This window comes from Danio rerio, chromosome 15, assembly GCF_052040795.2.
Source record: "Danio rerio strain M-AB ecotype USA chromosome 15, GRCz13ab, whole genome shotgun sequence".
Classification (NCBI taxonomy): domain Eukaryota; kingdom Metazoa; phylum Chordata; class Actinopteri; order Cypriniformes; family Danionidae; genus Danio; species Danio rerio.
This window is the reverse complement of record NC_141035.1, coordinates 27332008-27359815: the sequence shown is the minus strand read 5'-3', so window position 1 is coordinate 27359815 and position 27808 is coordinate 27332008. Positions and strand designations below refer to the sequence as shown.

The following is a 27808-nucleotide window of genomic DNA, read 5'->3' as shown; positions in this document are numbered from 1 at the left end:
AGCAGGCTATAGCGCAGAAATTCAATTGAAAATACTGGCATCAAATAAAATTTCATATTTTAAAGAGATGGCATGGAAAAAAATGGAATTTAATGCAGTGCTTTTTGTCCGGTGTGAGACCCACTTTATATTGTATATCTATCAGGCTGTGAAGATCACTTATTTTTTAAAGAAATCAGATCTTAAACATGGCGATTTTTTAATGGAAAGACAGTTCACCAGGAGCCATTAGGCTGGCTTTCTGAAAATTAAAAATCTGTGTGCATATACCCCATTGGTTGTTTTAGTAACGATAACAATAATTAATCAGTAAGGCAATTTTAGCAATGAATGAAACGATAATAGAAAGTGTCCTTATGAAGGTTAAAATGCCCTGGAAATCAATTCCAGGGGGCAAATATTGCCCCTTAATAGAAAAATAAATTTCTGACCCTGGCCAGAACAAACATCACGTGACATGCAAGAATGAACCTCATTGGTTGTCTTGTGTTGAGCAAGCATTTTTGAGCTTCCATGACCACATCTATGTAAATAAAATCTTAAGAGTAAATGTCAGGATTTGGGGTAAATCAGTTTTCATTAAAGGGACAGAAACCTGTCAGATAAATGAAAGTCTCACAATTCTGAAAAAAACATGAGCATGAGTAAATAATCACAGAACTTCTGTAGTGAACCAGCCCTTTAACTTCATGCTATTTATTAATAAACCAGGGCTCACAATTTCTATAAAGAGCGTGCCACACACAAAGACTGCATAAATAGTCGATGACCTTTTCTTGACTAAAATGCAACAGCAGAAGCGTCTGTCTGGCATGGGACATATTCCAACCCAAACCTTTAGTAACTACAGTTCAGTTTTGTCCAGCAGAGGGTAGTGCAGAGGCTGAGACCTCACTCGAACTTGCGCAAGTGGTTATATAGTGACTGGACGTAAGTAAAGACACACATGGGGTCTGGCTTTCTGCCCATCACCATCATGTCCTCCACTTCAATCAGCCTATCACAGCCAGCTTTCTTCCTGGAAATACAGAGAGAAACAGATTTAATAGGGCTGGACTTGTGCGGCTGTTTCTGGTCATCCTGCATATCTGTTGACTATTAATACGAGCAGTGTAATACATATGTTCAGATGACGTCGACAGTGTAGTTTTTGGTCTGTTGGAATATTTCAGGATGTGGGAATTGGAACACAGGGATGATGTCATTCTCCAGGCTGTCAGGTCTGAGTAGCCGAGTAGGGAAAGGGGAGGTTTTTTTGAGCTCCGCAGGGATTTGCTGGCATGCTTTACTGGTTTAAAGTGCAGGTTACGGACACTCTAGACTCAGACACATCGGAAACTAAGTAACTTTATCTCATGTGGCGTGCTGTGAGGTGATGTGCAGCACAACTGCGGATGATTTGTGTCAACTTTTATTTTAGATTCATTCTGTTCTGCTCGTTGGGTCGGGTCATGTTGAGTTTGCTTCTCAACTGTCCGGTCTGCTCCTATTAAAAGGCTTTTAATACTTTATTAGCGCTTTTAAATGAAAATGAATCTGCTGTCGGTATGTTGGTATGTCATTCTAAACTTGTATGTTGATTTGTTTTTTCCATTAAATGTAAAAGGAGATTTTTGAAGCATCTTTACTAAGCAGTTTTCATACACAAATGTTGTAGGACATTATTTTTGTTGCCTTTTGACAAGCTTTATGTTTTTTTGAGTACATGGTTTCTCAGTATTGGGTTGCAGTAGGGCATCCGCTGCATAAAACATACGCTGGAATAGTTGGTGGTTCATTCCGTTATGGTGACCCCTGATAAATAAGGGACTAAGCCCAAGGAAAATGAATGAATGAGTACATGGTACAAGTCAGTCAATAACAAAAAAGATGTAATGTTGTCAGACATGTTTATATTAACTTTTAGAAAACCAAATAGTAGTTTTTTTTGTGAGAAGTCTGAAAAAAAGGTGGAATAACCAAAATCTTAACTACTAACTAATTAAACTTTTTTATGAATTGTATATGCAAAAGTTAAATGCTCTAAATTATATTTTTGCTTGGAATTTGCAAGGAAGGTTACAGGATATTATTATATATTTTATTATAAAAATATTAAACAATTTAATCATACACACATAAATATTATTTTTAAACAAATAATTTATTATTCATTCATTTTCCTTCAGCTTAGTCTCTTTATTCATCAGGGGTCGCCACAGCGGAATGAACCGCCAACTTATCCAACATATGTTTTACACAGCAGATGCCCTTCCAGTACCAGGAAACACCCACACACTTTAACATTCACACACATACACTCAGGGGCATTTTTAGTGATTTAGGGGCCCTAAGCAATTCTCAGCCCACAAGTTTGTACTTTAATTTATTCTTAATTGATTGATTTATTTATTATAGTAAACTTAAATTTTTTTAGACCCTCGTCATACAAAATATGTTAGAAAATGATGCTATATATAATTTATAGGAATCATTTATACTTCTAGGTATTTATTTGGGGGCTCTTAGATTAGATTAAGGCTCTTAATTCAGCCCCAAGAAAAACACTACGGGCAATTTCATTCATTCATTTTCTTTTCAGCTTAATCCCTTTATTAATCAGGGGACGCCACAGCGGAATGAAATGCCAACTTATCCAGCATATGTTTTACGCAGCAGATGCCCAGCTGCAACTCATCACTGGGAAACACCCATACCCTCTTGTATTCACACACACTAATACACTACAGCCAATAGAGTTTATTCAATTCACCTATAGCGCATGTCTTTGGACTGTGGGGGAAACCGGAGCACCAGGCGGAAACCTACACCAACACGGGCAAACTCCACACAGAAATGGCAACTGGTCCAGCCGGGACTTGAACCTGCGACCTTCTTGCTATGAGGTGACAGTGCTAACCACTGAGCCACCGTGTCATCTTAATTTATTAATCTACTGTAGTCAATAAACAGTTGTCTCATGATTCATTTTCATTTATTAAAGCTTTTAAATCGCTTTTGAAGCTGAAAATGTAACTCTGCAGTTTAACAAAGTGACTTTTACTGACTTCTTCACACAGTCTGAAACTATTTAATTTATAAAAAATAAAATATATGAAAAAACTTTTAATAATCTCTACACTAAGAGAAAAAGTACAAGTAGCTCATCACGCTTTTAGTGCCATAATTTACATGACCAACCCAGACAAAACAATCATTTCAAACTATTTAAAATGTCAATAAAAGTCAATATGTTAAAACACTTTATATTATAAATCTTATATGCTGATATGGTGCCTTAATAAATTATTATTATTGTTTATAAGTAGTTTTTAGTCAAACAGTTCATTCTGGACAATTAATTTTGCTATGGTGACAGGAAAACAAATGAAATAGTTGAAGAATCTGCTAAATACTTTTATGGAAACCATCATCATCTGCTAAACAGAAAGTTTATTTGAAATCTAAATCTTTTCTACTGCAACTTTTGATTCATTTAATGCATCTTTGGTGAACAAAATGATAATTTCTTTAAGAAACAGTTATACTTATAATTTTTTATCTACTCTTTTCAGTGTCCGATAGATAGAGAGATGATAGTAAGACAAACTCCTCAATATTAAGACAGCATTTTGACATCTCAGTGCTATTATCAAGAGGTGACTTACTCTGCAGTGCTGAATGCCAGCTCAAAGTTGTGTTTGCGCTCGGCAGGGGTCAGACCATTATAGTCAAACTCTGTGGGGAAGAAAGAGTGGACGAGGGCACAGAACGCCATGCCGTCACTCCAGCTGGAGGAAAAGTTCTGAATGTCGATGTTCTGCAAGAGAGAGCCAAGCGGTTATATTTCACATCACACTGGGCATTTGCACCAAATCATTCAACACAGTTAGATTCACCCAAATGTACTTTAGGATAAGTGTTCTTGCTTACGTCAAGTTGTGACTTTTATAGATCATATATCATGGTTATTAATCAGTGTTGGGTAAAAAGTAATATATTACAATTTTATGTGTACCTTATCTCTTTAAAAAAAGTAAAAAATGCAAATTGAAAAAAAAAAATAACAGCACATTTATATTCACATTGCGTCCTTAAAAAGTAACTAACACATTTAGTTGTTTGTTTTTAAAGTGACTACAGATTGTAATATATTACTTTTTTCTTAACACTGTTATTAATATACATTTCATTTTGTTGTAAAATTAAATCTATATGAAATCAATAAATAAGAAATATACATTAACTGAAATAAAATATATATTTTTAGCTTTAATATTACTAATTTTCCAGCTGGTTTAAAAGCATTTTTTCTCATTTCAGTTTGGTTTAATTTAATCTACCACAATAGCATAAAAATGACCTAGATAAACTGTATATAAAAAAATTAAATAAATAAAAAAACACAATAAAATGACAATAAATTTAACCAAAATTAAAATGGCAGACATATTACACTGAAACAAAACGTCATACAAAATCTACAGACATTAAAAAAATAAAAAAAAACAGCATAACAAATACTAATGAATACACCAAAACTTAAAATAAAAAGTAATCACGAATAAATGAATGCACATGATAAATATATAGATGAATACTGTATGCATATCTTTGTATTTATATACACACTGAAATTTAAAGTAAAATAATATAAAATAAAAATATTCCTAAAAAATAATCGCTGCTAATTAATAACCAAAATGACAATTTCAATTACACACACATTAATTCTTGTCAATTGAAGAATAAATCCTAAAACCTAAGGCCATAATAAATAAGAATAACAATAGATATGAAAAAGTATTATCTTCTGGCATTCAAGCAACAAAACAATAATAGCTTCCTCTGAGACTCTGCAGACCTGCTTGTGCTTGTCAGTGCAGTGTTTTATTGTTGTCTGTCTCTTATCATCAATGCTGGGTTTTTCTCTACACCTCATCATTTAACAGTGTTCAGTTCTCATCCATAGTCGGCTGATCTGACAGACTAAGGCAGTCTGTGTCATTGAAGGAAATTGAAATGGTCATGCGTGTTGTCAACTGTCTGCTCTGCTTCTAATGTTTACGTACTGCTTTCTCTCGACTCTAAATTGGGCTTGACCATTACATTACTATCTCTAACTAGAGCCACATGGGCTGCTTTCGCAAAGCAGCATTAGAGTGAAGCAGAATACACACACAGAGGAAGACTAATAACACACACTATATGTTTATTCATCTGGACAATGTTAACATAATGTTTGTTCATCTTATCGATGTTAAAGGTGCCATGACATGGTTTATTTCTTCTTCTATATTTTTCTTATATGTTCATTTAGGTCAACTTATTAATAAATCAAGTATTTTGTACACACAAAAAAACTAATATACATTCAGAAAAACTATGATTTTCAGTGCTGACCCTCTTGATAAAAAGACTTGTTATTAATGGACAGGTCGTTTAAATATTTTTAATATATGGTCAATGTTTTGATTGGCTAATGTGATTGTATTGTAAACAGCATTATTGTCACCACACTAATTGCTCAGTGTTGTATTGCAGAAAGTGTTTTGCCAAAATGATCTATGGAAATTTTAATTTACAGACAAAGCATTATGAAATGAACAACTTTTTGTAGTAACCTTATGCATCACAAGTACAATAGTACATACCTATCAACTTTGGGATGTTAAAATTAGGGTTACAGCCTACTACCCCCCTGTAAAGTGAATGCACTGTAGAAATTGTTTTATCTAGAAACTGCAGTCAAATGTATGTTTAAGTATGTTTTTGCAGTTTTATAAAAATGCTGACTCTGAAGCAATGAGCCTTTGTTGAAGCTTTAAAACTTGCAGGACGTTTTAATGGAACAAAACCCTCTTTTAGGTCAAAATATCAAAGTAAATTTGATTTCTTGTTGCTGAAGCTAATACAATTCTATTGTGATGACACCTCTCAGCGAGATATATTATGGAATGAATGTGTATATGGCAGTGTTGATGTGTTTAGTCTTGGTGACATAGATCTGCTACCCCTGAAAAAGCACAGGAGATTGCTAGTGCAATCAACACTACAGTATTCAAATGTTAATGAGCAAGCTTATTGGCTGCTGAGGTGGGAGCAAGCAATCTCTCGCTCTCTGTAGTTGATGATTGGGTTGGAAACAGATTGGTATCAACCTGTGTGCCCTTTGTATTATTACTTTACAGGAAGCGCTATTATGCGTGATAATCGTCATTCATATCAGCCTGAAATGTTATTAAATCATATGTGTGCAAGGCTCCTTCTTTCTGCTGGTTTGTCATAAAACCTATGATGTCTAGAGAATGTCATACCTGGTACCCAATGGTCTTGGATCGACACCATTCCAGTAGAATCTGCTTGATACTGCTAGCACTGGATACGCCAAAGCTCTGAGAGCGTTTCAGCTTTGGTTTGGAATCCACTGGCTTGGGCCGACTGAGATGTGGAAGATCAAAGCAAGAGGGTTTTATTTTTGCTCTGGATTACATTACAGAGCATTAAAAACAATCACATGTTTGAATTGACACACACTGGATGATTTCATTACCTGTTGTTCTCAGAGTCCAGCCTCTCAAAAATAGACCTTCGTGCCTGGGCTCCTATATTTCGAGGTAAAGTCTGGGACCTCACAAGTTCTCGTCTTCGCTCAATACCTCTGCCGAAGGATAAATCACCTGGCGTATCCACATTCCTGGAACAAGGAGATAGAGATGGCTGAGGAACAGTTCACTTCTGTGCTATTTTAATTCATTCATCCATTTTCCTTTGGCTTAGCCTCTATTTCAGAGGTTGCCACAGCAGAATGAACCACCAACAATTCCAGCACGTTTTATACAGCAGATGCCATTCCAGCCGCAACCCAGTATTGGTAAACACCCATAACATACTCATTCACAAATATACACTAAAGCTATTTTACCTATACCGCAAGTCTTTGGACTGTGAAGGAAACTGGAGCCCTCAAAGGAAACCCACACGATCATGGGGAGAACCTGCAAACTCCACACAGAAATACCAACTGACCCAGCCGGGACCTGAACCAGCAACTTTCTTGCTGTGAGGCAACAGTGCTAACCACTGAGCCAATGTGCTGCTCTCAGTGCTGTTTTTTTAAATAGTATATTTTATAAAGAAGCTTGAAATATCTAAGCAACATTTACATTTAGCAGACATTTTCATCCAAATGACTTACTTAGCACTTCAGATCACCACAGAGAAGCAATATATAAATTCGATGAAAAGTCTAAGTTAGTTTTTTCCCCTCCTCTTTGCACATTAAAAGAAAAGATTGGTCCTACAGTTGGTTTTTCAAGTCCACTCACCTACTTGAAGCACACTCAGATTTTCTCAATGTTTACCACGGATCATGCTGTGTCTGGTGCATATGGAGAGTATGAACATGTATCAAATTATTAGCAAACATCCCAGCATCACCATGCTCCTGTGAGCAGTGTTTAGATGAATATTTAAATATATCCTGCACATTTTCATCTTAAAAAAGTAAATATATATATGATGTGGAGAATATAATGAGTGGAGAAAACGGCAGTTAAAAAAGCATCTCATCATAGCAATGTGGACGATTTCAGAGGCACTATATTTCAGCAACTCCAGTCAAGTAAAGTCAATCCCATGTACAAAGCAAGTTGCTTTACATGATAAACCACAAAAAAATCACTTTTAATTAATTACACTTCAGTTTCAAAAGCAGCTTTTCATTGTTAAAGATTTTACTTCTGACCTTGCCTGATTGAAGTGAGTTACTGAACTATAGAAAACGTCAGTGCTAAAGAGGGCGGAGGTCAGGGACTCACCCACTTATTACATCCTTACAACGGACCTTTGGCAAGCTATTTTAGGGTGCTTTCACACTTGGTTCAATTGCTTGGACCGAACCCAAGTTTGATTATCTCTCTGTCCCACCTTCTCAGATGGTTTGTGTTCATCTTTTTTTCTTTTGAACCTTGGTACACTTGCATCATCAAGCTGCTGTTTTGGGTACAGCTGTTTCTAAGTGATGGCCACGAAAGCAAGGTGCCAAAACGGAGACGTACACATATCACGGTCATTCTGCTGTTATTGAATCTTATAATAATCTTTAAAAAATACAGAGAGCCAGTTCCATCTATCTGCCGAAAAAAAACAAAACAAAACAAAACAAAACAAAACATTATAAACATTCAGAACATCACACGATGTCTGCAGAAGTAGTTTTTTGGTGGAGACAAGCAGACATTATCACTGTTTGCAGTGGGTCAGTCCCGCTTTTCACCAAGGTTGGTGATACACAGACATACACACACGAATGATTGTTATGAAAATGAAAGTTTGTTGTACAGTTGGCGGTTCACTTCCGTTACCTGGTATGACTGCATTCAGATCAGAATTGAACCATACCCCTGACCACCTCTTTCAGGCAGACTTGGGTATGGTTCACTGGTGCACACCCGAGTTCAGAAAACATGTTCACACTAGCTTAATGTTCTGTACTTTGACATCAAACAAACCTTGGTGCAGACCAAAAGTGCTAGAGTGAAAGCACCCTTAAAGTCCAAATAACGTTGTTTTGTCCTAATTTTGTTTGCAATTACTTTACACACTCTTCAAGTATATTATGTCCTTAATGCTAACAAATCAAAGATATTGTAAAGTAAGTGAGTGAACTGTGGAAACTTTTATTTAGATGCAAGTAAGGATATTCACACTGGGCTCACCTATCTGTATTGTGTGGGAAAAGTCCAGAGTAAGTCACTGACTTGGCTGGAGCCGAAGATGCTTTTTCTATAAGACAAACAGTGAGACATAATTTATAATAAAATCTCCTAATGTGTATAATATGAGTGACAGAGATTAGCTGAATTCTTCCTACCAGTAAGCCGTGGAGAACCCATGGTCCTGGCAGGAGTCGGAGCCCATGTTTTCACAGATGATACTGTAACCACAAGACCAACACACACATCTCAAGTAGATGACAGTAAATATGGTCATCTGTAGACTAATTCTCTGAAAGACCTATACCTGCATGAACAGGAGACTCTAGTTGAGGCTGGTTATCACTGGTGACCGGTGGACTGTTTGTCAGTGAGTCTGTAATGGCAGAAGGCGTTGCTTGCATTGGGCTACTGGGCGACTCAGGACTCTTCATAACTGTAGAGTCAGCTACTTTGGTGGTTGCTGTGATAGGCAGGTGTGGCATTGCCATGGGAACAGGGGCTGAGTGTTCGTGTAACACACCATTGGGTGGCGAGTTTCTCCTCAAAGGCACGATAGAGTTTTCTGATTGGATAAAAGATAGATTGTGGTAAATATGATAACAATAGAAAAGTTGTTTCCACATGTTACTTTCAAATTAAAGTGATTGGAAATGAAAGTGAAAGTGGATAAACTTAAAATGTTTTTGGTCCTGTTTACATTAGTATTTAGCATGGTCCATATGAAAATATATTGAAGAAGACGGCCCATAGAGTTCTGCTTATTATAAGTGCTGCAGTTTTGTTATAATTAAATGGTGGCTTCTAATTGGCTACTGATATTCTAATTGTTTTTCAGCAGGAAAATATCATTTTAAAAGTGATTGTGTCACGTCTGGCGTAAAGCAGGGAATAATTAAAGGTGCGGATCCAGATGCAGCCAAACAAACATTTATTTAAACAAACTTAAACAAAGCAAAGCAACAGAGAAATGCAGACATCATAGGAGCCACAAAAAACTAATGACAACGAAGTGCTAACAGAACAGGGTATAAATACACAAGGAAACAATTAACTAAACAAGCTGACAAGAGGGTGAAGACAATTAACTCAAAGGCTAACAAGATTAGGGGTAAACTAAGGTGAGCAGGAAGTGACATGAAAACACAGAACTTGTTAGTATTGTTATAGTTGTAATTACTGCAGTCTTATATAATTTGAATGATTGTGTATGTTGTTGAAAGTATATTGATTGTTGTGTAACATATCTACATACACATCTCAAATAACTTTTTACTCACATTTTAATTATCTACAAAATTGTCATCACATGTGTAGAGAGGAATTTATGCTTTCATATGGAAACTGGGTCCTCAAATCTTCAGTCCCAATGTTAATTAAATTGGGCAAATTGCGTTTCTTGCATCATAATTAGCCTTAAAGTTGGCAACACTTTATTTTAATGGTCCGTTTGGTGAATTTAAGTTGCATTGCATTTACATGCCAACTAATTCTTATTAGATTATAAGTAGGCTGTTAGGTTGGGGTTAGGTTTAGGGTTAGTGTAAGTTGACACATACTTGCAAAGTTTCTTATAGTCAGTTAAATGTCTTTTGAAGGAGCAGTATCAACAGATATTCAGTGCTTTGGAAAAGATTTGAGATTTGAACAGCTCTTAAAATAGATGACAACCTCTGTGCCCTCATTTAACTAGGGAGCTGATTGTAATGACGCACACACCCCATGAGTGGTGTCAAGAAGAAATTATGGTAATACCTGTTGATGATAAGTGCCCATTCTCCAAACCTTGGGGAATTGGTGCTGGATCCACTTCAATGGGCTCATCTCGCTCAATGCTCTGTTAGAAAAAAAAGAAGTAAAAATTTCTGTTAGTCCTTCAAAGAACTGTTATATGTGAAGGATTCTGTCAAAAAACAATTCTGAAAATATGGCTGGATCCATCTGCTCCTAATCTATCCTGGAAGCTCTATCTACTAGACATTATTAGTTTCGAATACACCACAGCTAAAATAAATGGTGCCACTAAACAAACTGTACAAATTTGATTAAACATGAGACCGTATTAGATATGTTTCAATCCTGATTTTATACCTGTTATTGTAGTATTACTGTTTTTATTTCATTTAACTTTTTTGTTGGGTAGATCTTGGGCTATTATTGCTATGAGCTATTATATGGCCAAAAATAATTTTGGATAAATAAATTTGGCTGGATTTTGATTTTACATTTGGATTTAAAGACACTCTAAATGTAAACTCTTATAAGCATAAGAAAAACATCACAATCTAAAATCAAGTGTGGGCCTGTTGATCCAAGGCCAGTGTTGGCCAGGAAAGGGCATTCTTGGGACTAGGTAAGGACTGCCCATGCAGGCCAATACTAATGGACCAACATTAAACCAATAATAAAATTGTTGCTGGAAGTCTGCTCTGGGCCTAATTGGGCTATCCCACTGTAGGCCTTCATGGGATTAATAATGTGGGCTAGTGTGGGGTACTCACATAGAGCCCAAAGTGAGCCCGCAGCTATGGGTCATACCTAGATTATCCCACACTGGGCTTGTTTAGATTTGTTTTGGATTTACCGTAGCCCACGGTGCCTGCAAAAAGCCAACATGGGCCATGCATGAGTATGTTTACTGGGAATATATCAACCCTTGATGCTCTTAAAAACAAACATCTACTACAAGCGGCCAAAACAAGGTAAGGAACACGAGACAACTAATTTAATTATTCAATCAGAGACATCAAAAGAGACAAAATGGTTCCGCAGGACACATTCTGCTCAAGTAAATGACTGATGTAATCTAATCAAAGACATCTGATTAATTGCTTCACTGTGAAATCCCTATGAATGCCAGTTTCAAGAATCCTAATCTTTTTACAACATAAATGAAAGTTCTGGATCAGGGCCAAAGTGGGTCAACAATACGGATATGTCTTCATCACTGATCTATCTATTTTCATTTTTAATAGCCACTTCTACCCTCATTGCACTCTTCTTTGTGACCGAAATGCAAGATCACATGTTGATATATTAGTGCCTTTAAGTTACACACTGACACATACGGGTCTCTGCCTTGCTTCATTTCCTGTAGACCTCAACCATCACATAGATGTACAGATACAGATGTTTGGCCTTGGCTGCAATGAGCTCATCATTATAAAAGCAGACTTGTAGTTTAACGCCTGGAAGCCAACCAGAAGAATGACTGTGCACATTTACTCGACTCTTCTGCTGTCATTAATTACCTGGCAGCTTATCAATGGGCTTTAAAAAGCTCCATTGTGTGTGGGCCGAATCTCTCTAGGACATGAATGCTAATGTGCTAAGCTAACAAATGTATCTTCATGCACAGGCAACATGGACAATCAGGAAAACATTGCATTTTTAAATCACTAAATCGCTTCCTCGAGAGATTTGAGAAGTAATTGGCATGGAGGAGGCCAATGACATCATATCTAAGGAATGCTGAAGGGGGAGCAGCTGCCTGTCCCATTGAGAGAAAAAGATAGGGGGAGAAAAAATTCACCCCAGCCATGAAACGTATCCAACTCTGATTTGCTGGCTAAACACGCAGGTTCTCAACTCATTCCAGTGATATGTTGGTGCACTGCGAATGTCTACCACTGGACTGTGTTATGCGTCAGTCTCTCTAGGGGATATCAGCAGACACGTGACTGCTTTGAGATAGACAATCTGTATTATATTGTTTTCTTGCACAGCCTGATTTTGGAAAAACATTGCCTGCAGCCACCAGGGCTTGTATCTGAAATTCCTCCCAAATGCATTAGTTCAAACACTATTTTGGCACAGAGGTCACCTGCTGCTTGGCCCCCGGGCTAAATTAAGAGGTGCAGGGGGGGGAATCTAACCACACCCATCTCACATGTTCACTGAACCGCATGCACTCACCCCAGTTGATCTTTTTTTTTCCTGCAGGAACAACACATTCCCTATCCCAGAGACTGCGTCATTGCATTAATAGAGAGGAGCAATAAAACAAGTGCAGGAAATAGGGAGCTGAGACAGAACATGTGGGAAAGGGCTGTAGTCTACAGCTAAAAACACATGATAATTGATTAATCTGTCAAACCAAATTGTGATTCAATGAATCATAAATATGATATTGAACATTTTGTATGCCGATGTTAGTCCCATTAATTTAGTGCAGTACAGACATGTAAACACCCTAATCAAACTATTATCGTCTTGTAGGATGGCGCAATGACTTTAATCAAATTATGTGCTATAACATGTAAAATGGCATCATGAAAGGGAATTCAAAAAGCAACTCATGTAAGTTACTCATGTAACTCATGTAATCATCAGATGAATCCAAACGCACAATAATATCCAGATTTCCTTACCTTAGTCATCTTCGCCTTAAAGAACCCCCCATCCACCCCTACTCATCCCCTCTTTCCTAGCCTAATCCAGGACAGGACGGCATGGTGGCTCAGTGGCTAGCACTGTTGCTTCACAGCAAGTACACCTCTGGTTTGAGTCCTGGATGGGCCAGTTTTTGTTTTTGTATTGAGTTCACATGTTCTTCCCATGCATGCGTGGGTTACCCCCGGGTTCTCCGGTTTCCTCCCACAGTCCAAAGTCATGCAGTATAAGTGAATTGAATAAACCAAATTGTCACAATATATGAGTGTTTTAGTACTGGGCATTTACCGCATGACCATATACTGGTGTGGTTGGTGGTTCGTTCTGCCGTGGCGACCCCTGGTGGTCAAGGAATAGGCTGAGCAAAAAAATTTGGGGACGCACTTGAGACCTACCTGAGCTCGGACTCCCCTCTCTACCGATGAAAAAGGAGGGAGCCCTAGGCTCAAGGATCTTACCCCGCTGGACAGCATGCCAAATATGTTGTATTATAAACCATCAGCTAAGTGTGATCTCTTGAAATGTACAAACTGGATGCATTGAAAAGGATTGTCTCAAGGAAATAATTCACTCATAAATTGAACATGTTCAACGGGTCTCAGATCAACTGTTGCAAAAGAATCAGTTGAATTTATGGATGAAGGAATGAAATCTATTTGTGAACTGGTTAAACTGATTCGTTGAAAGGAATAACATTCACAAATCAGGCATTGAGACCAGGTCTCGGACCAATTATTAAATCACCAACTTGATAACTGATGCAATGTGATTCACAAAAAAGGTTTAGTTTATGATTATCACATTGATTTGATTCCTTGACAACTCACTGAATCTTCTAACATTGATGATCGAGAATGAATCTTTCGATGCTATTGCTGTAAACTGGTTCAACAAGTTCATTGAAAAGACTATTTTCATAATCAATTATCATCAACACAACCATTTAGTTCTTCAGCCCAAGTCCCCTATCCACACAAAAGAGATGGGGAAAAGTACTACACAGTCCATCCTTTTGTCCTGAGGGAGGGCCACACTTCTCCTGTACACGCTGTTCCTTCATACCGAGGACACTCAAAGACAATGAGAGTGGAGAGAAGAGCAGCGTCGCCTCTCCAACTATTCACAACAGACCACCAGACGACTGAATGAAGCCCCTTCAGAGACACAGTAATCACTCCTGCAGGTGAGAAGACAAGAAAGGCCCTTGAGGAGTCCTCAGTCTATTCAGTCTGTCCTACAACAGGCATATATAAATGCCGAATGCCTCCAAATGCATTTACTATGTACAGTCCGCTCAGACAATGGACTCCACTCACAGAAAACCTTTCATGTGAGTCTAAATGTCCCTCTACAGCAAAATAAGAATTTCCCCAGTGCGCTGGCAGCCTGCCTGAGCAATGCTGGGGTGCATATAAAAATATTTTTTTCCGAGGATAATCACAAGGTTGTATTGTACATAATCTCTGAGTGATTTGACGGTGAGTGAAATTGGAGCGTGGCGGCTTGAGCATTGTTGAGAGCTGCTCCGTATATGATCAGAGAGATGAATGCAAGTTTTGATAAATCGCTATGTGTGCACGTCTGATTTTAAACATATCTGAGGGGATATTCTTGTCTCTCAGTGACATTTGAGATTCTTGGAACATTGTGGTGGCGGGGGATTGGAATGGAACCCAAGCAACAATAGAGGGCATGTTTGTGGGAGAACTCTAGAGGGTTTGGTGGGCTAATTCCAGCTCCTGTCTCTCAAATCATACAGATAGCCAGCTCTTACAAGGCCCTCTCTGATATTAATAAGCCACGCTGATAATGTTATTTATATTCTGCAATGTACAAATAGCTGAGCTCTCTTTGGAAGCAAGAGGGTTGGCTTGAATGTGTTGTTTGAAAAGCAAATTAGTCTTTTGTGACTGAAACGTTTGCCCCCCAATTTGGCCGACAATAATATAAGGGTTATTTTCCTGCTGTTTGAAAGTCTGTAAAGTTGGTACAGACAAGGAAGGGATGCCTGGTTTGTGAGGGTCTTTGCTCTGTAATTTCCTTCACAAACTCGAGAGTTATAGTGAAAGAGGCCCAAACACCTGTTTTTAAAAGCACGGCAAAGCCTGCAATTTCTCAGAAGCAGGATTGGAAAGAAAACCTGTGCAGATAAACAGAGTGAACTACAAAAATTCCTCCTGATTTCTCAGGGAGTTGGGTGTGCTTCGTTTTCACTCCAACATACAGTACTCACAAATGTACACTGTAAAATAGCTTATGAATGATGTCCTCCAGGCCATATAAATTCAAGCCCTGGAACTGACCCTCTGATTTAATTTCGATGTTATAACCTAATGCAGTCAAGTTGATTCAGTCATATTACATTTAAGGTAAAGTCGAGTCTGACATTATTATGAATTATTAGGAGTGTACATGCTCGAGCTCACAGGATCAGATTACTCCAAATTCCTGGCTCAATTGGAGTCAGACTAATTCAGTGATTTATTAGCTTGACATTCACTCCAACTGAACTACTGAATTCCCACATGAATCATTTAAAGCTGTTTATGATTCAGTTAATTAGAAACAATTGGCTGAAATTTTTAATTCATTCACAAATTTGACATTCCCATTGGGTCTTGGAGCAGGTCTTGACTGGATCACTAAATCATTGCACTGCTGACTGATGCATTGGATCACAAATGAATTAACTATTGTTCGTAAACCCGTTCAGTTTGACATTACTTGGTCAAGTCTTGACCAGATCTGTGAATTGTTTTGGTCTAACTGCTGCACTAATGGATTCATTGAAAATAATTGATGGAGAAAAAGGGAAATCACAGTCAGGCCTTGACTAGATCACTAAAGTACCAAACTGCTGCACTTGGATCAGTCAGATTCACAACAGTAGGACAGAGGGATGTTTGTTAAATGGGAATCACCTGTATTTCCAGCTTCTAATTGAAGAAAAAAAAGAATATTAGGGGCACTGAATCACACTCTGTTTTGTACATGCGTGAATGTAAGCTTGAACATAAGTTGCTGCAGTTTAATTAACATCTACCAGTGCCACGAATAAGAAGTGTTTTTGAATTAGTTCCACTAAAAATAGGATTTTTTAAATGCTTTACTATTACAACCTGTTTTTTTTTAAATGCAACATAGGCTCATTCTGAAAACGAAGCTGTATATATGTTTCTGGAGATTGCGAATTATGTAGGCAGCAGAACGAATAGCTGCATTTCATTTATAAAATGTTACCAATTTGTCCAGTTAGCTCGCCATGTACGACGGTGGACATGAGATGTAGAGAGGAGTTGACCACGACAACGGAGTATGAGTTTAGAAAGCAGGTAAGACAAAAACAAAAGCAAAAAAAAAAATAAAGAAATAAAATAACAGGGTGAGAATGTGGTAAAATCTGAAAACACAGTAAAATCAGACAAGGGCTTTTTTTTCTGTATTGCTTTTTAAAATTGTCAGTTGGGTTTAGGGAAGTGGGTGGGTAAGTGGGTCAGTCAATCAGTCAGTCAAACAGTCAGTCAACAGGAGCCTCTAGTGGATTTACATGAGAACTGCAGGCATGAATGGCACCTGGAGAGAAATTTGAGATCCTAAAAAGTGTACACAGCAGGCTCTGGTGGATTCGCGATAACAAAAACTGCAAAAAAACTTAGCTCCTGGGTTGTATTTAGATATCTCCAGAAATCTATATAGAGGTACATTTTCAGAATTCGCCTGGGTTGTTTGAATGCCCCCACACAGAACATTATACGTTGCCTAATAAAAATTTGTGTACACCTCTATGGTTTGCTCATAGTGGGATGTACATTTAAAACTAAACTGTGCTTTATTCATCTGTAAACAACCATGTGTGTCCTGACGCAGAAGCTCCCAGACTCTTGAGAGACCTCTTCAGATTAAAACTACATGACCATGCAGTGAGTCTACTTCAGCATGATTATCTGCAGCACAATTGGTGGTTTGCAGCCCTGAGGGACATGCTGAATCTACAGCCCCACCTGCAGATGGAGAACACAGACCTGGGCAGTGGTCAAACACAATCCCTTAGGCCAGAGAGAGAGAGAGACCTGGGACTGTTCCAGGAATACACAGAATTTCGCAACCAGTATCTAAGAGCTTAGATTTGGTTTAGACTTTCTTGCACCAGCTGAGAGACCAGTGGCCTTCTACTCTGCCCCAGTGACACATAGGTGGAAATATGACTCCATAGATGAAGAAACTCAAATGATGACCTTGTCTACTCCAGTTCTTGACACATTTACGCATTCCTACAAGGCAGAACAATAGTTCCTGAAGGGCAGTGAGGTCATCTCGTAAACTCAGAATTATTAACCTGTAACCACGGAGATGAAAATACATGGCATTGTCTGGAAGTAATTAGGAGAGCCAGGGGCAGCATGGGAGCGGCTGGATGCCTTTCTCTAGCCCCCCATCCACAATCTATTCTCTCTTTTCCACCCTCCCTCTCACATTCCCTCTTTCTCGCCCTCTTTTTTCACTCTCTCACACTCTACTGTATTAATAGCTGTGCGAAGGTTTTTTGTTCTACTCCTTCTTCTCTGCCAGGAATCTGTGCTGGACATGGAGATCCAGGCAGTGCAACGGGAGGAGATTAAACGATCTGTTCCATTGTGAGAGCTTTGGCTCTGAGCCAGCGCCGGACTGGAAACGTCAAACATATCACACACGAACACATGCAAACAAACACGCAGTAGTATGTTCCAGTAAGCTCCTTTAACCCCCCTGCCAAGGTGAAACTCTACAGGCACATTTTCACAGGCTTCATCCTCATAAATAAAGGCCGGGAGTTCATCGGTCTCGCAAATGTGGACGCTTAAGTGAATCTTTGCAAACAAATGCTCAGCCTTTAAGCCTTCAGAGGCCTGCTTGGCTACCTGGCAGGCTATCCGAATCTAGAAATCTCCCAACATCAAAATCGAAGCATGTTAGATCAAACGACATTCCTTTGGGATTCATGTAACCAAAGTGGATTGTTTTAAAAACAACTTGTCTTTGGCAATATTAGATGGCTGTGTGGACTGAAAACTAGTTGTGCTGGCACTTTGGGGTAAGGCAAGCAAAAGTGAGGAGGGCACTTCTCACACGGTCCGAGCCAAAGATGGGATTTAAAGTACTATTATGGTCATTTTGTGAAGCTTGGGAACATGTGGTACATGTAGAGGAGGAAAAAAGTCCTCAGCTGCAGATGTGTATTGTGTATAAACATGTCATGGGAGGTATAAATGTTTATGTCGTAAGATGGTGAATGCTGTATGTCAAAACTTTACCAATTATAAAGTTCCTGATTCTTGCAACATGACCTGCAAGAAAGATAAGCTATGTACAGCGTAGACTTATTCTGAAATTGTAGCCCTATATACATTTCTGGAGATTGTGAATTAAGTAGCCAGAAATACGTACGGCTGCGTTTCATTTTTTTAAACAAACACTACGGGGCAATATGACGCCGTTCCTGTTCACATTTACCAGCTGACCGCTTAGCTCTATCTGGACGGCTTTCCAGCTGTTACAAGTTTGTCTAGTTAGCTCACAATGTACGTCAGTGGACTTAAGACGCAGAGAGTTGACCACGACAATGAGGTTTGAGTGCAGTGATGAGTTCCAGAAAGAAGATAAGACAAAATCAGAAGCCAAAAAATAAAATAAACAATTAAATAACAGAGTGAGAATGTGGTAAAAAAATGTTAAAAATCAGAAGAGGTCTTTTCTTTTTCTGATTTGCTTTTTAAATTTGTCGATTGGGTTAAGGGAAGTGGGTAGGTGGGTTAATTTGTGCTTTTTAATATACTATTGGTTGGTTTTAGGGAAGGAGAAGGGTAGGTCAGTAGATCGGTCAGTCAGTCAACAGTGGCCTCTGGTGAAAGCAACATAGCTTTTGGGACATAGTTGATGCACTCCAGAAATGTATGTAGAGGTACATTTTCAGAATGAGCCTGGCTTGGCTATGTAAGGATTCTTATTCGTGAGTCTTTCACCAAAAACAATTATTTTCATTTATTAGCAACTTGCTAAGTCAAATGGAATGCCAAGTCTGCACACACACTATGGACATATGGTGTTTTCCTAGTGGAAAAGTGCACTATGTTAACAAGAATCTGTTAATTCTGTTATGTGCTTCAGACCTGGATGATGTCAATGCCATGATGTATGTAGTTTAAAGGTTTACAAAACCCTGGAGTAATTTTTTTGAGATTTTAACAGATTTGTGTGTGTTGAGCATCAGTTAAGCAAATGTTAGCACATGTTAGCTTTAATTGTATTTTAAATAATTTTAAGCTTTTGTCAGCTAATTTCAGCTTCCGAGTTAAAATAATTTTTGGGGCAGGATCAAAATCGGCGACATAGTGCAAAACTGCAAGTGCAAAGACGATGAGTGGGTTTCTTCTCACGGTTTGTGTCTCATTTTGTGTGCTAACTGACAACAGTTATTTGCTCCCCTTCTTCTCCCCTGCTCTGCTGGCCACGCCCACTCCTACCCTTTGCTCGCGTAGCTCCATGCCCATTATGATGCACCTTTTTAAAAAAATTCTGAGGTAGACCTGAACCGAAAGTGGGGGTTGTCATGGCCCTGTAAACTCTCTAGAAGATGTGTCAATTTACTTTTTTTTTTTTTTTTTTGAGAACGAGCTTACATATATTAAAATACCTTTTAACATATTCAATCACAACGGGATGGTTTACTCTCAAAATCGTAGTTGCCATCCTTGTAAGCAGAAGAACATTTATTCAGTACTACACATGAATTACTCTGTGACAGACAAAAATTAGATACAATGTGATAAAATAAAAAAGAAAGTGTCTCGACAAAAATCAAAAGCAAGTTATGAAAAGAGATGCATCTAAAGCATTGATAATACCATAGGGAAATAGTCATTTGTCTATACGGACAACATTTAAAAGGCTCTGAAACACTATCTAGAGAACTTACTACACCAACAACCCAGGCTTATTCTGAAATTGTACTGCTATATATGTTTCTAGAGATCACAAAATATGTCCAAGGAGATTTTTCTGCAGTTTTTGTTTTCACTAATCCGAGAGAGGCCACTGTGTATGCTTTTTGAGATCTCAAATTTCTCTCGCGAGTGCCGTTCGCGCCTGGCGTTCTTGCGTATATCTACCAGAAGCCGCAGTCAATTGACTTACTGACCGGCTGACTTACCCTCCTCCTTCCCTAAACCCAACCAATAGTGGTTTCAAAAGGACCGATTGACCAGGTCTACGCGCTTCCCTAAACCCAACCGACAAGTGTTAAAAAGCAGTCCAGAAAAATAAAAACCCTCGCCTGATTTTTAGCATGTTTTTAGATTTGACCACATTCTCACTCTGTTCTTTACTTGTTTATTTTATGTTTTGGCTTCTGTTTTTGTCTTACCTGCTTTCTGGAACCATTCTTTGCCAGAATGGAACCCCGTAGTCGTGGTCAGCTCCTCTTTGTGTCTCAAGACTGCCGACATATGAGGTGAGATAACTAGACAAACTGGTAACATCGGGAAAGCCGTCCATACCTGAGGTAAGCGGTCAGCTGGTAATCTCAAAAAGGAATGGCATCATACTGCCCTGTAAGGTTCGTTTTAAAAGACAAAATGCAGCCAGAATTGTATATATAGGGCTACGTTTTCAGAATAAGCCTGTGTTGCAACACAAAACATCAAATGGATTTTTGAAAGTTTCATAGATTTATGATACCCCTGGTCAACCAAACAAAGATTCTAGATAACATCTGCAAAAAAAATATGCCATTGCTATCTTAGAGAGCTATGTTGACCATCGGAAAAAGTCAATAAATAACTCTTAGAAAAGGATATAGAAGACAGATCTAGACCATATAATCTTTATAATTGGAGACTGACAGCATGAAGCTAAGATGAAATGGTCTAAAATTCTCAGATTAATTCCACATATCCTTTAGTGTATCTTTCTGTTAGCATCTGTATCTTGCTGTATCCTTTTACTGCGATTTTGTGTGTGCTCTAACAAAATTTCCACAGATAAACAGCGTGCAAATCTTATCTTCCTCCCACCCAATCTCTGCTCTCTCCCTCACATACCCTGGAGAAGCACAGCCGGACACAAACACACACACCTCATCCAGCAGGAGACAAACTGTCTGACATTTACAATGCGGTGACTATATTGAGGCAAAGCAGAATCAAAGATAACCCACTGACCCCCAAACCATTTATTCACATCAGCAGTAATGGACGGCAGAGACTTCATTGTGCTCAAGGCCAAATGTGAATGTGCGGCAGGACCCCACGCTCCACAGGTGTGATTCCCAGGCAAGCACCTGTCCTTCAATATGAGAGACTCCAGAGGAGCCTAGCACTGCAACATCTTTACCATGTAGCATTGAAAAAAAGAAGGAAAGTGTCCTGAGTGTTCTTTGATTTCTGACTCACCCAACATACTTCAAATGAGGCAGAATGTCGACACAATGGGCCATTGAAACCGCAGAAATTCTGTGGTAATTGGCAACAGCACTACAGGACTGCTCTGCGGAGACGGACAGAATGAGGCAGAGCTAAAACATTTCACTATATGCCTGAACTCTGGGAGAGAGAGAGGAAGATGGAATGAGCCAGTCATGTATATAGGTGTGTATGTCGAATTTAAATATCTATTGTCTATCTATATTATCTATATCTATAATATTAGTATTTTTGTGTCACTTTACTTGAAGGTGGTATCCATAAGACTGTCATAACATCTTTATAATAATGATATGACACGTCGAGAATATGAATTTTTGATGAAGCATGATTTTATTCATGCTTATGTCATCAAGTGTCAGTCATCATTTTAAATGTAAATGTGACATTGTTTGAGATGAGTTTGACAACTTTATTTAACCAAATACATCCTAACCTGTCTTTGTGACAACTTGACATTACCAAGACAACATAATTTGTCATAAATCTTTCATAAACATGATTGTCATCATGAGGCCATCATAATCGCCATGGATTTTATAACAGTGTTATTTAATTCAATTCATCTTTATTTCTTTACAGCGTAGATTGTGTCAAAGCAGCTTAACATAGAAGTTCTAGTAAATTGAAATTAAAACTGTCAGTGTAGTTTTCAGAGTTGAAGTTTAGTTTAGTTCAGTGTGGTTTAATTTTTACTGCTGAAAATCCAAACACTGATGCGCAGCTCTAGAATTCCCAAATTAAGCAAGCCAGTGGCTACATTGGACAAACTTCACCAATTAACGAAAATAAAAGAAAAAACCTAGAGAGAAACCAGGCTCAGTTGAGGATGATGATTTCTCCTATGGCCAAACTTCTTTTGCATAGCTGCAGTCTAGGCACCAGGGGTTGGAGAAAGCTGGACGTCCGTTGTGAAGTTATATTTTTCTTGACCTCAACTACAGTGGTAAATATGGAATTTGTCATCAAAATGTCCTAAACAGTAATTAAATATTAATCATGCCATTATAAAATTATTTAAGAGTATTGAAACTTTCACTGAAAAAAAAGGGTCATCAGATAATTATTCATTGCACAATTATAATTAACAGGAAAATCATGGGGCGTTGCAGTGGGTAGAACAATGCCCTCACAGCAAGAAGGTTGCTGGTTCGAGACCTGGCTGGTGTCAGTTGTCATTTCTGTGTGAAGTTTGCATGTTCTCCCCGTGTTCACGTGGGTTTCCTCCGGCTGCTCCGGTGTCCCCCTCAAGTCAAAAGACATGTGCTATAGATTAATTGAATAAGCTAAATTGTTCATTGTGTATGTGTGTGAATGAGTGTTTCCCAGTGTTGGGTTGCGGTTGGAAGGGCATCCGCTGTGTAAAACATGCTGGATAAGTTGGCGGTTTATTTCACTGTGGCGACCCCTGATTAATAAAGGGACTAAGCCGAAAAGAAAATGAATGAATGAAAATCATGTTTATGACAGATTTATGACAAGTTATGTTGTTCAGATAATGTAAAGTTGTCATAAAGACATCGCAAACACTGGCAACTTTGCATTTAAAACGACATAACTGAGCTAATGACAGATTTCATAAGCATGCATAAAAACATAATAATATTCATGACTTGTCACGTCATTATTTTAAAGGTTTCACGACAGTCAACACGCCATTCAAGTAAAGTGTTTATTCTATTTTGTTATGTTGCAGCATTATGAAAGTGGTGTTAAGTAACAAATTACAAATACTCCAATTACTGTAACTGAGTAGTTTTTTCTTAGGAATTGTTATTTACCAAGTAGTTTTAAAAATGTGTACTTTTACTTTGCCGTGAGTATATTTTTTGTGTTGTATTGGTACTTTTACTCAACTATTTTCCTTCAACCTGCAGTCACTACTTAATTTTTTCTTGACTATGGGGATTGACTGAGTAGAAAAATTAGTCGCGCGATTCCTGTTTAATCAACTGGCACATTGATATCAAATCGCATCATACGTAACTGAGCTTCATACAGGCAGTAAACCGCTTGAAAGCATTAAAACTGTGCAAGAAGATGTCCAACATCTTTATATGCAATGCTAGAGAGACCTCACTGATGAAAAGATGAAGGGTGTTTACTGTAAGATGACTAAAATCACCCTTAAGCAATGGCTAAATGCAATACAGAATGTTACCTTTTCACACACACTCACAAATTGCATATAAAAGCATCAGCTGTTTATAGCCTAATACTACTCATATTCACTACTTATGAGTACGTTGGTACTTTTAAAAGGGCTACTTTTTACTCATACTTTGAGTAATATTTGCAACAGATGATTTTACTCTACTTGCACTACATTTTTGGGCAAGTATTGGTGCTTTTACCTGAGTATGATTCATCAGCACTCTTTTCATTACTGCATTATGGCTCATTAAACTGTAATTAATAGAGTAAATTATGTTTAGCCTTACATCAATCTATGCAATCTGCATTTGAATTCAGTCACAAATTTAGTTTGCAATCTAAATTTATACTGAATGTGAAACCAGAGATGAATTTGAACTACAAAACCTGCCAGAGGAACTGTAGTGATAGAGACAGTGTAGAATAACGGAGAAACTTGGAAAGGGAAAGAAAAGCAGAAAAGATATCTAAAGAACTGACGACAGTGTTTTGTGTGAGACAGAGTGATAGTTGAGAGACAAGATACAGTGGCGGCAGTCTGCGATTGAGCTCGGGATAAACTGTTACACGGTACACTTTCCCAGGATTGGAAAGTACAAGAGGGCTCTGAAAGATTGAGACAGACAGAGAGTTAGAGGGAAGAGTGTGAGATAAAGCGTGATCATCATGATATCTGCAGGTGCTCACAGCACAGCCACGTGGAGGCAGGCCAGCACACATCCACACGTGGAGTCTAGCTGTCTTTTTCCAGTCTTTCTCTCTCGCTCACTTTTTCCTGCAGGCAAGGACTGAAAGGGACCTGCCACAACAGTCTCTGAGTATTTTACAAGCCTAGAATGCAGCTCTCTCATTATGTGGTTGGCAGGTGTGGATGTGGCAGGGAAGATAACAGCCTTCATATGTCTGTACTGACTTTCACTCACTGCCAAAATCAACTGCACTCCCAGATACTACAGTAATGATGATTTTATAAATGCACATTACAAACCTGAAATGTAAAACAACTGTATGAAACAAGCCATTTTGATTTGCATGCAATGCAAATGACATTTATTTTTATATTTCGTAGCACAGAGCTCTAAAGTAGTGAGTGACGACTGCATGGCGTTTGTGTTTTACTGTCACTGGCAGCAGCTGTTAAAAGCTTAAAGCTGACAGGTCTAACTCAACAGAGAGACTCCTCAAACAAAATTGAGCTGTAGCCTCTAAATCCTGAATAGAGCCATTATCTGTCATGTCAAGAAGCGCGTCCCGGAAGATCTGCTGTATAAATATGCAAACGATGAGATATACACATAAAACATGCTTTGTGTGTGAGACATCTCCGAAAAAAATGTTGGTTTGAACATCTGAGTTGCTTGAGGATTGTAAAGTGACTGGTTTTAATTAAAAAACCTGTCATTTAACAAAAATGTTGAGCTAATCTGATTGAAAGTGGCTTTGTTCCTGCTTCAAACGATGTGGATGGAATAAAGCAGCATAAAAGATGAACTAAAATTCGACGCTTTATTAATTACTTACCATAATTACTATTTTTAGTCACACTATGAATCATAATTTAATGTCTGTTTAATGATTTCTGCAAAATTGATTCAACCCTTTATTTCTGAGTATAAATTAAGTTTAAATTAGGTCACAAATCATTTTAATAGTAACATTTAAACATTTATTTGACTATAGGTACATTTGGAACTACACACAAACTAACTTTCATTCGAGTATTAGTAGACTGTTGGGTTAGAGTCGGGGTTAGTATATGTACATATACTTGCAAAGTTACTTGATGTCAGTACACTTTAAAAAGCAATTAGTTGACTTGGTCACTTTATTTTGATGGTCAGTCTGTTGAATTTAGTTACATTACATCTACATGCCAACTAATTCTCATTAGATTATAAGTAGACTGTTGGTTAGGGTTAGGGTTAGTGTAAGTTGACATGTACTTGCAAAGTTTCTTATAGTCAGTTAAATGTCTGCTAAAGGAGCAGTATCAGCAGATATTAAGCAGACAGTCTACTAATACTCAAATGGACCATCAAAATAAAGTGTTACCATTGACTTTACTTAAGAAAGGGAGCAAACTTTTTGGCTTTTTAAATTTTAAATAAACAAACTGTCCATAAATATAACATTAGGTCAATGGGTTTACTGATGCTTTTTAAGTAAAGTCAACTTGTTTACTGGGTTTACTCACTTTAAAAAAAAGTAAATTAACTAATCGCTGTCTACTAATACTCTAATGACTGCATGTTGATACGAAGTTGCAAGTTCCTGGTAGCTGATATGTAGTTGCAAAGTTGCATACTGTCAGAATATAGTGTATGTTGAGGAAGATAATAAAGTGTGTGCAGAAATTAAGCAGACAAGCTCTTATGACTGGATGGTGATCTAACTGCAAAGTTACTTATAGTCAAAAGAACGCCTAACAATGCCAGCAAATTTGTAATGAATGCAAAAAGTTGCTTAGTACCCTGTCAACAAAAGAGATATACATATTCACACACTACTGGTCAAAAGTTTGTTTTTTTGTTTAGGAAAATTATTCTGTTCATCAAGGCAGCATTAATTAAATGTAAAAAAGTTAAATATTTATAAATATTTGTTACCAATTAAATAATTACTTTCTTATTGTATGTAATTTCAAATGAAATAACTACTCCAGTCATTATTGCTTGTGTTGCTTTTACCATTATTAATAATAATATTAATAATAATTAATATTAAAGTGATTTCTGAAGGATCATGTGACTGAAGACTGGAGTAATGAAGCTGAACATATATCTTTAACAGTTACTTTAAAGTGAACAGTTACTTTTTGAACAGTTACTTTAAAGTGCAATAATATTTCACAATTTTACAATTTGTACTGTATTTTAAATTAAATAAATGCAGCCTTGGTGAGCAGGAGAAGCTTATCTTAAAACGTTTAAACCTGTACTGACCCCAAACTTTTGACTGGTATAGTGTGTACACACACACATACACACACACATTTGGTGGTTAAATTGTTTAGTTTTTTCACATTGTGACTAAGAACACCACTTAACCACAGTACAGTGACTATTATGTGCGTCATACATGGCTTAAGCCCATAAAAATAATTGCAAAACAGTGGCAATAAATGACTAGAAGTTTTTGAGAATTGATCTATCCACAGTCATCAGAGACTGTGCCAGATGTCTGAGTCAAATTCTGCCTTTCCAAACATTCAGTTAGTTTGTTTATATTTCCCAGCTTCAGGCTTGTCTATATGTCTAAATATTTAAAAAGTTCCTCACATCACTTCATCCTTTCCATTTCCACAAAATGACCTCACTCAGGGTCACGCTCTACACACTCCACACACTCTAACAAATGTCTACTCACGTTAGTTTTGCTGGTGACAGAGAAGGTGGCTCTGCTGGAGAAGCGTGTGGTGGTGGGACTGGAGGCCGAGCCGCTGGCGGAGCCGGTCAGGGCTGCCACACTGGGTGCTGCAGACGGTGGAGACTGATGCCCTGTGCTGTTGCTGCTCTGTGACCCTCCAGTGAGGAGCGCACTTCTGTCACACACCGACCCCGTCAGCATCTCTACCTGTCGGGTCAGGGCCTCTAGCTGCCCCCTGAGCTGCCGGTTTTCCTGCTGCAGCTGTGCCACAGCTCGACCCAGAGGTCCACTCACATGAATGGCCTCTTCTAGTCTGCGCTCGATTCCTAGCTTAAAAGCACTGACATCTACGTGGATCTCACGCACAGCATCCCGCAATGTGGTTTCATAGCGGGCTAAAGCAGCACAAACTGTCTCCCCTTCAGGAGAGCCTTCGGCCACTGACGCCAATGGGCCTGCGTCCATCCTGAGTCCAGGTAAGTTCCTTTACAAACTGAGATTTGTCTTTAAAATAAAAAATCCCCTCTTGAAATTGTTTAGAGTCTTAGATCCATATAGAAGTCTTGACACCAGTGACCTGTTGATATAAAAAAGTAATGAATAAAAAGTGTTTTGAAGTTCAACAACATTCAGTACTAAAGGTCAAAACAGAGTGAGTTTACAGACCTTTGTGTTTCAGTGTGATTTCCCCTGCTGTAAGTGTGTCTGGGTGTGTGTTCAGCCCGCCGTGCTGTTTTAAAGTAC

General features: G+C 38.2%; 1 protein-coding gene across 2 annotated transcripts; it reads right to left on the bottom strand.

The window, feature by feature from the left end:
• Nucleotides 1-680: 680 nt before the first annotated feature.
• Nucleotides 681-27808, bottom strand: smtnl2 (smoothelin like 2). Of its 2 annotated transcripts, none has more exons than XR_015508439.1 (10): nucleotides 27731-27808; nucleotides 27065-27641; nucleotides 10452-10533; nucleotides 9004-9261; nucleotides 8855-8917; nucleotides 8700-8766; nucleotides 6533-6676; nucleotides 6297-6420; nucleotides 3357-3799; nucleotides 681-1794 (listed from the first exon to the last, which is right to left on the bottom strand). XR_015508439.1 is itself a non-coding variant. In NM_212805.2 (10 exon segments), coding segments are annotated over 9 exon segments (1482 nt in total). In that variant the 5' UTR covers nucleotides 27530-27641; nucleotides 27731-27801; the 3' UTR covers nucleotides 681-891.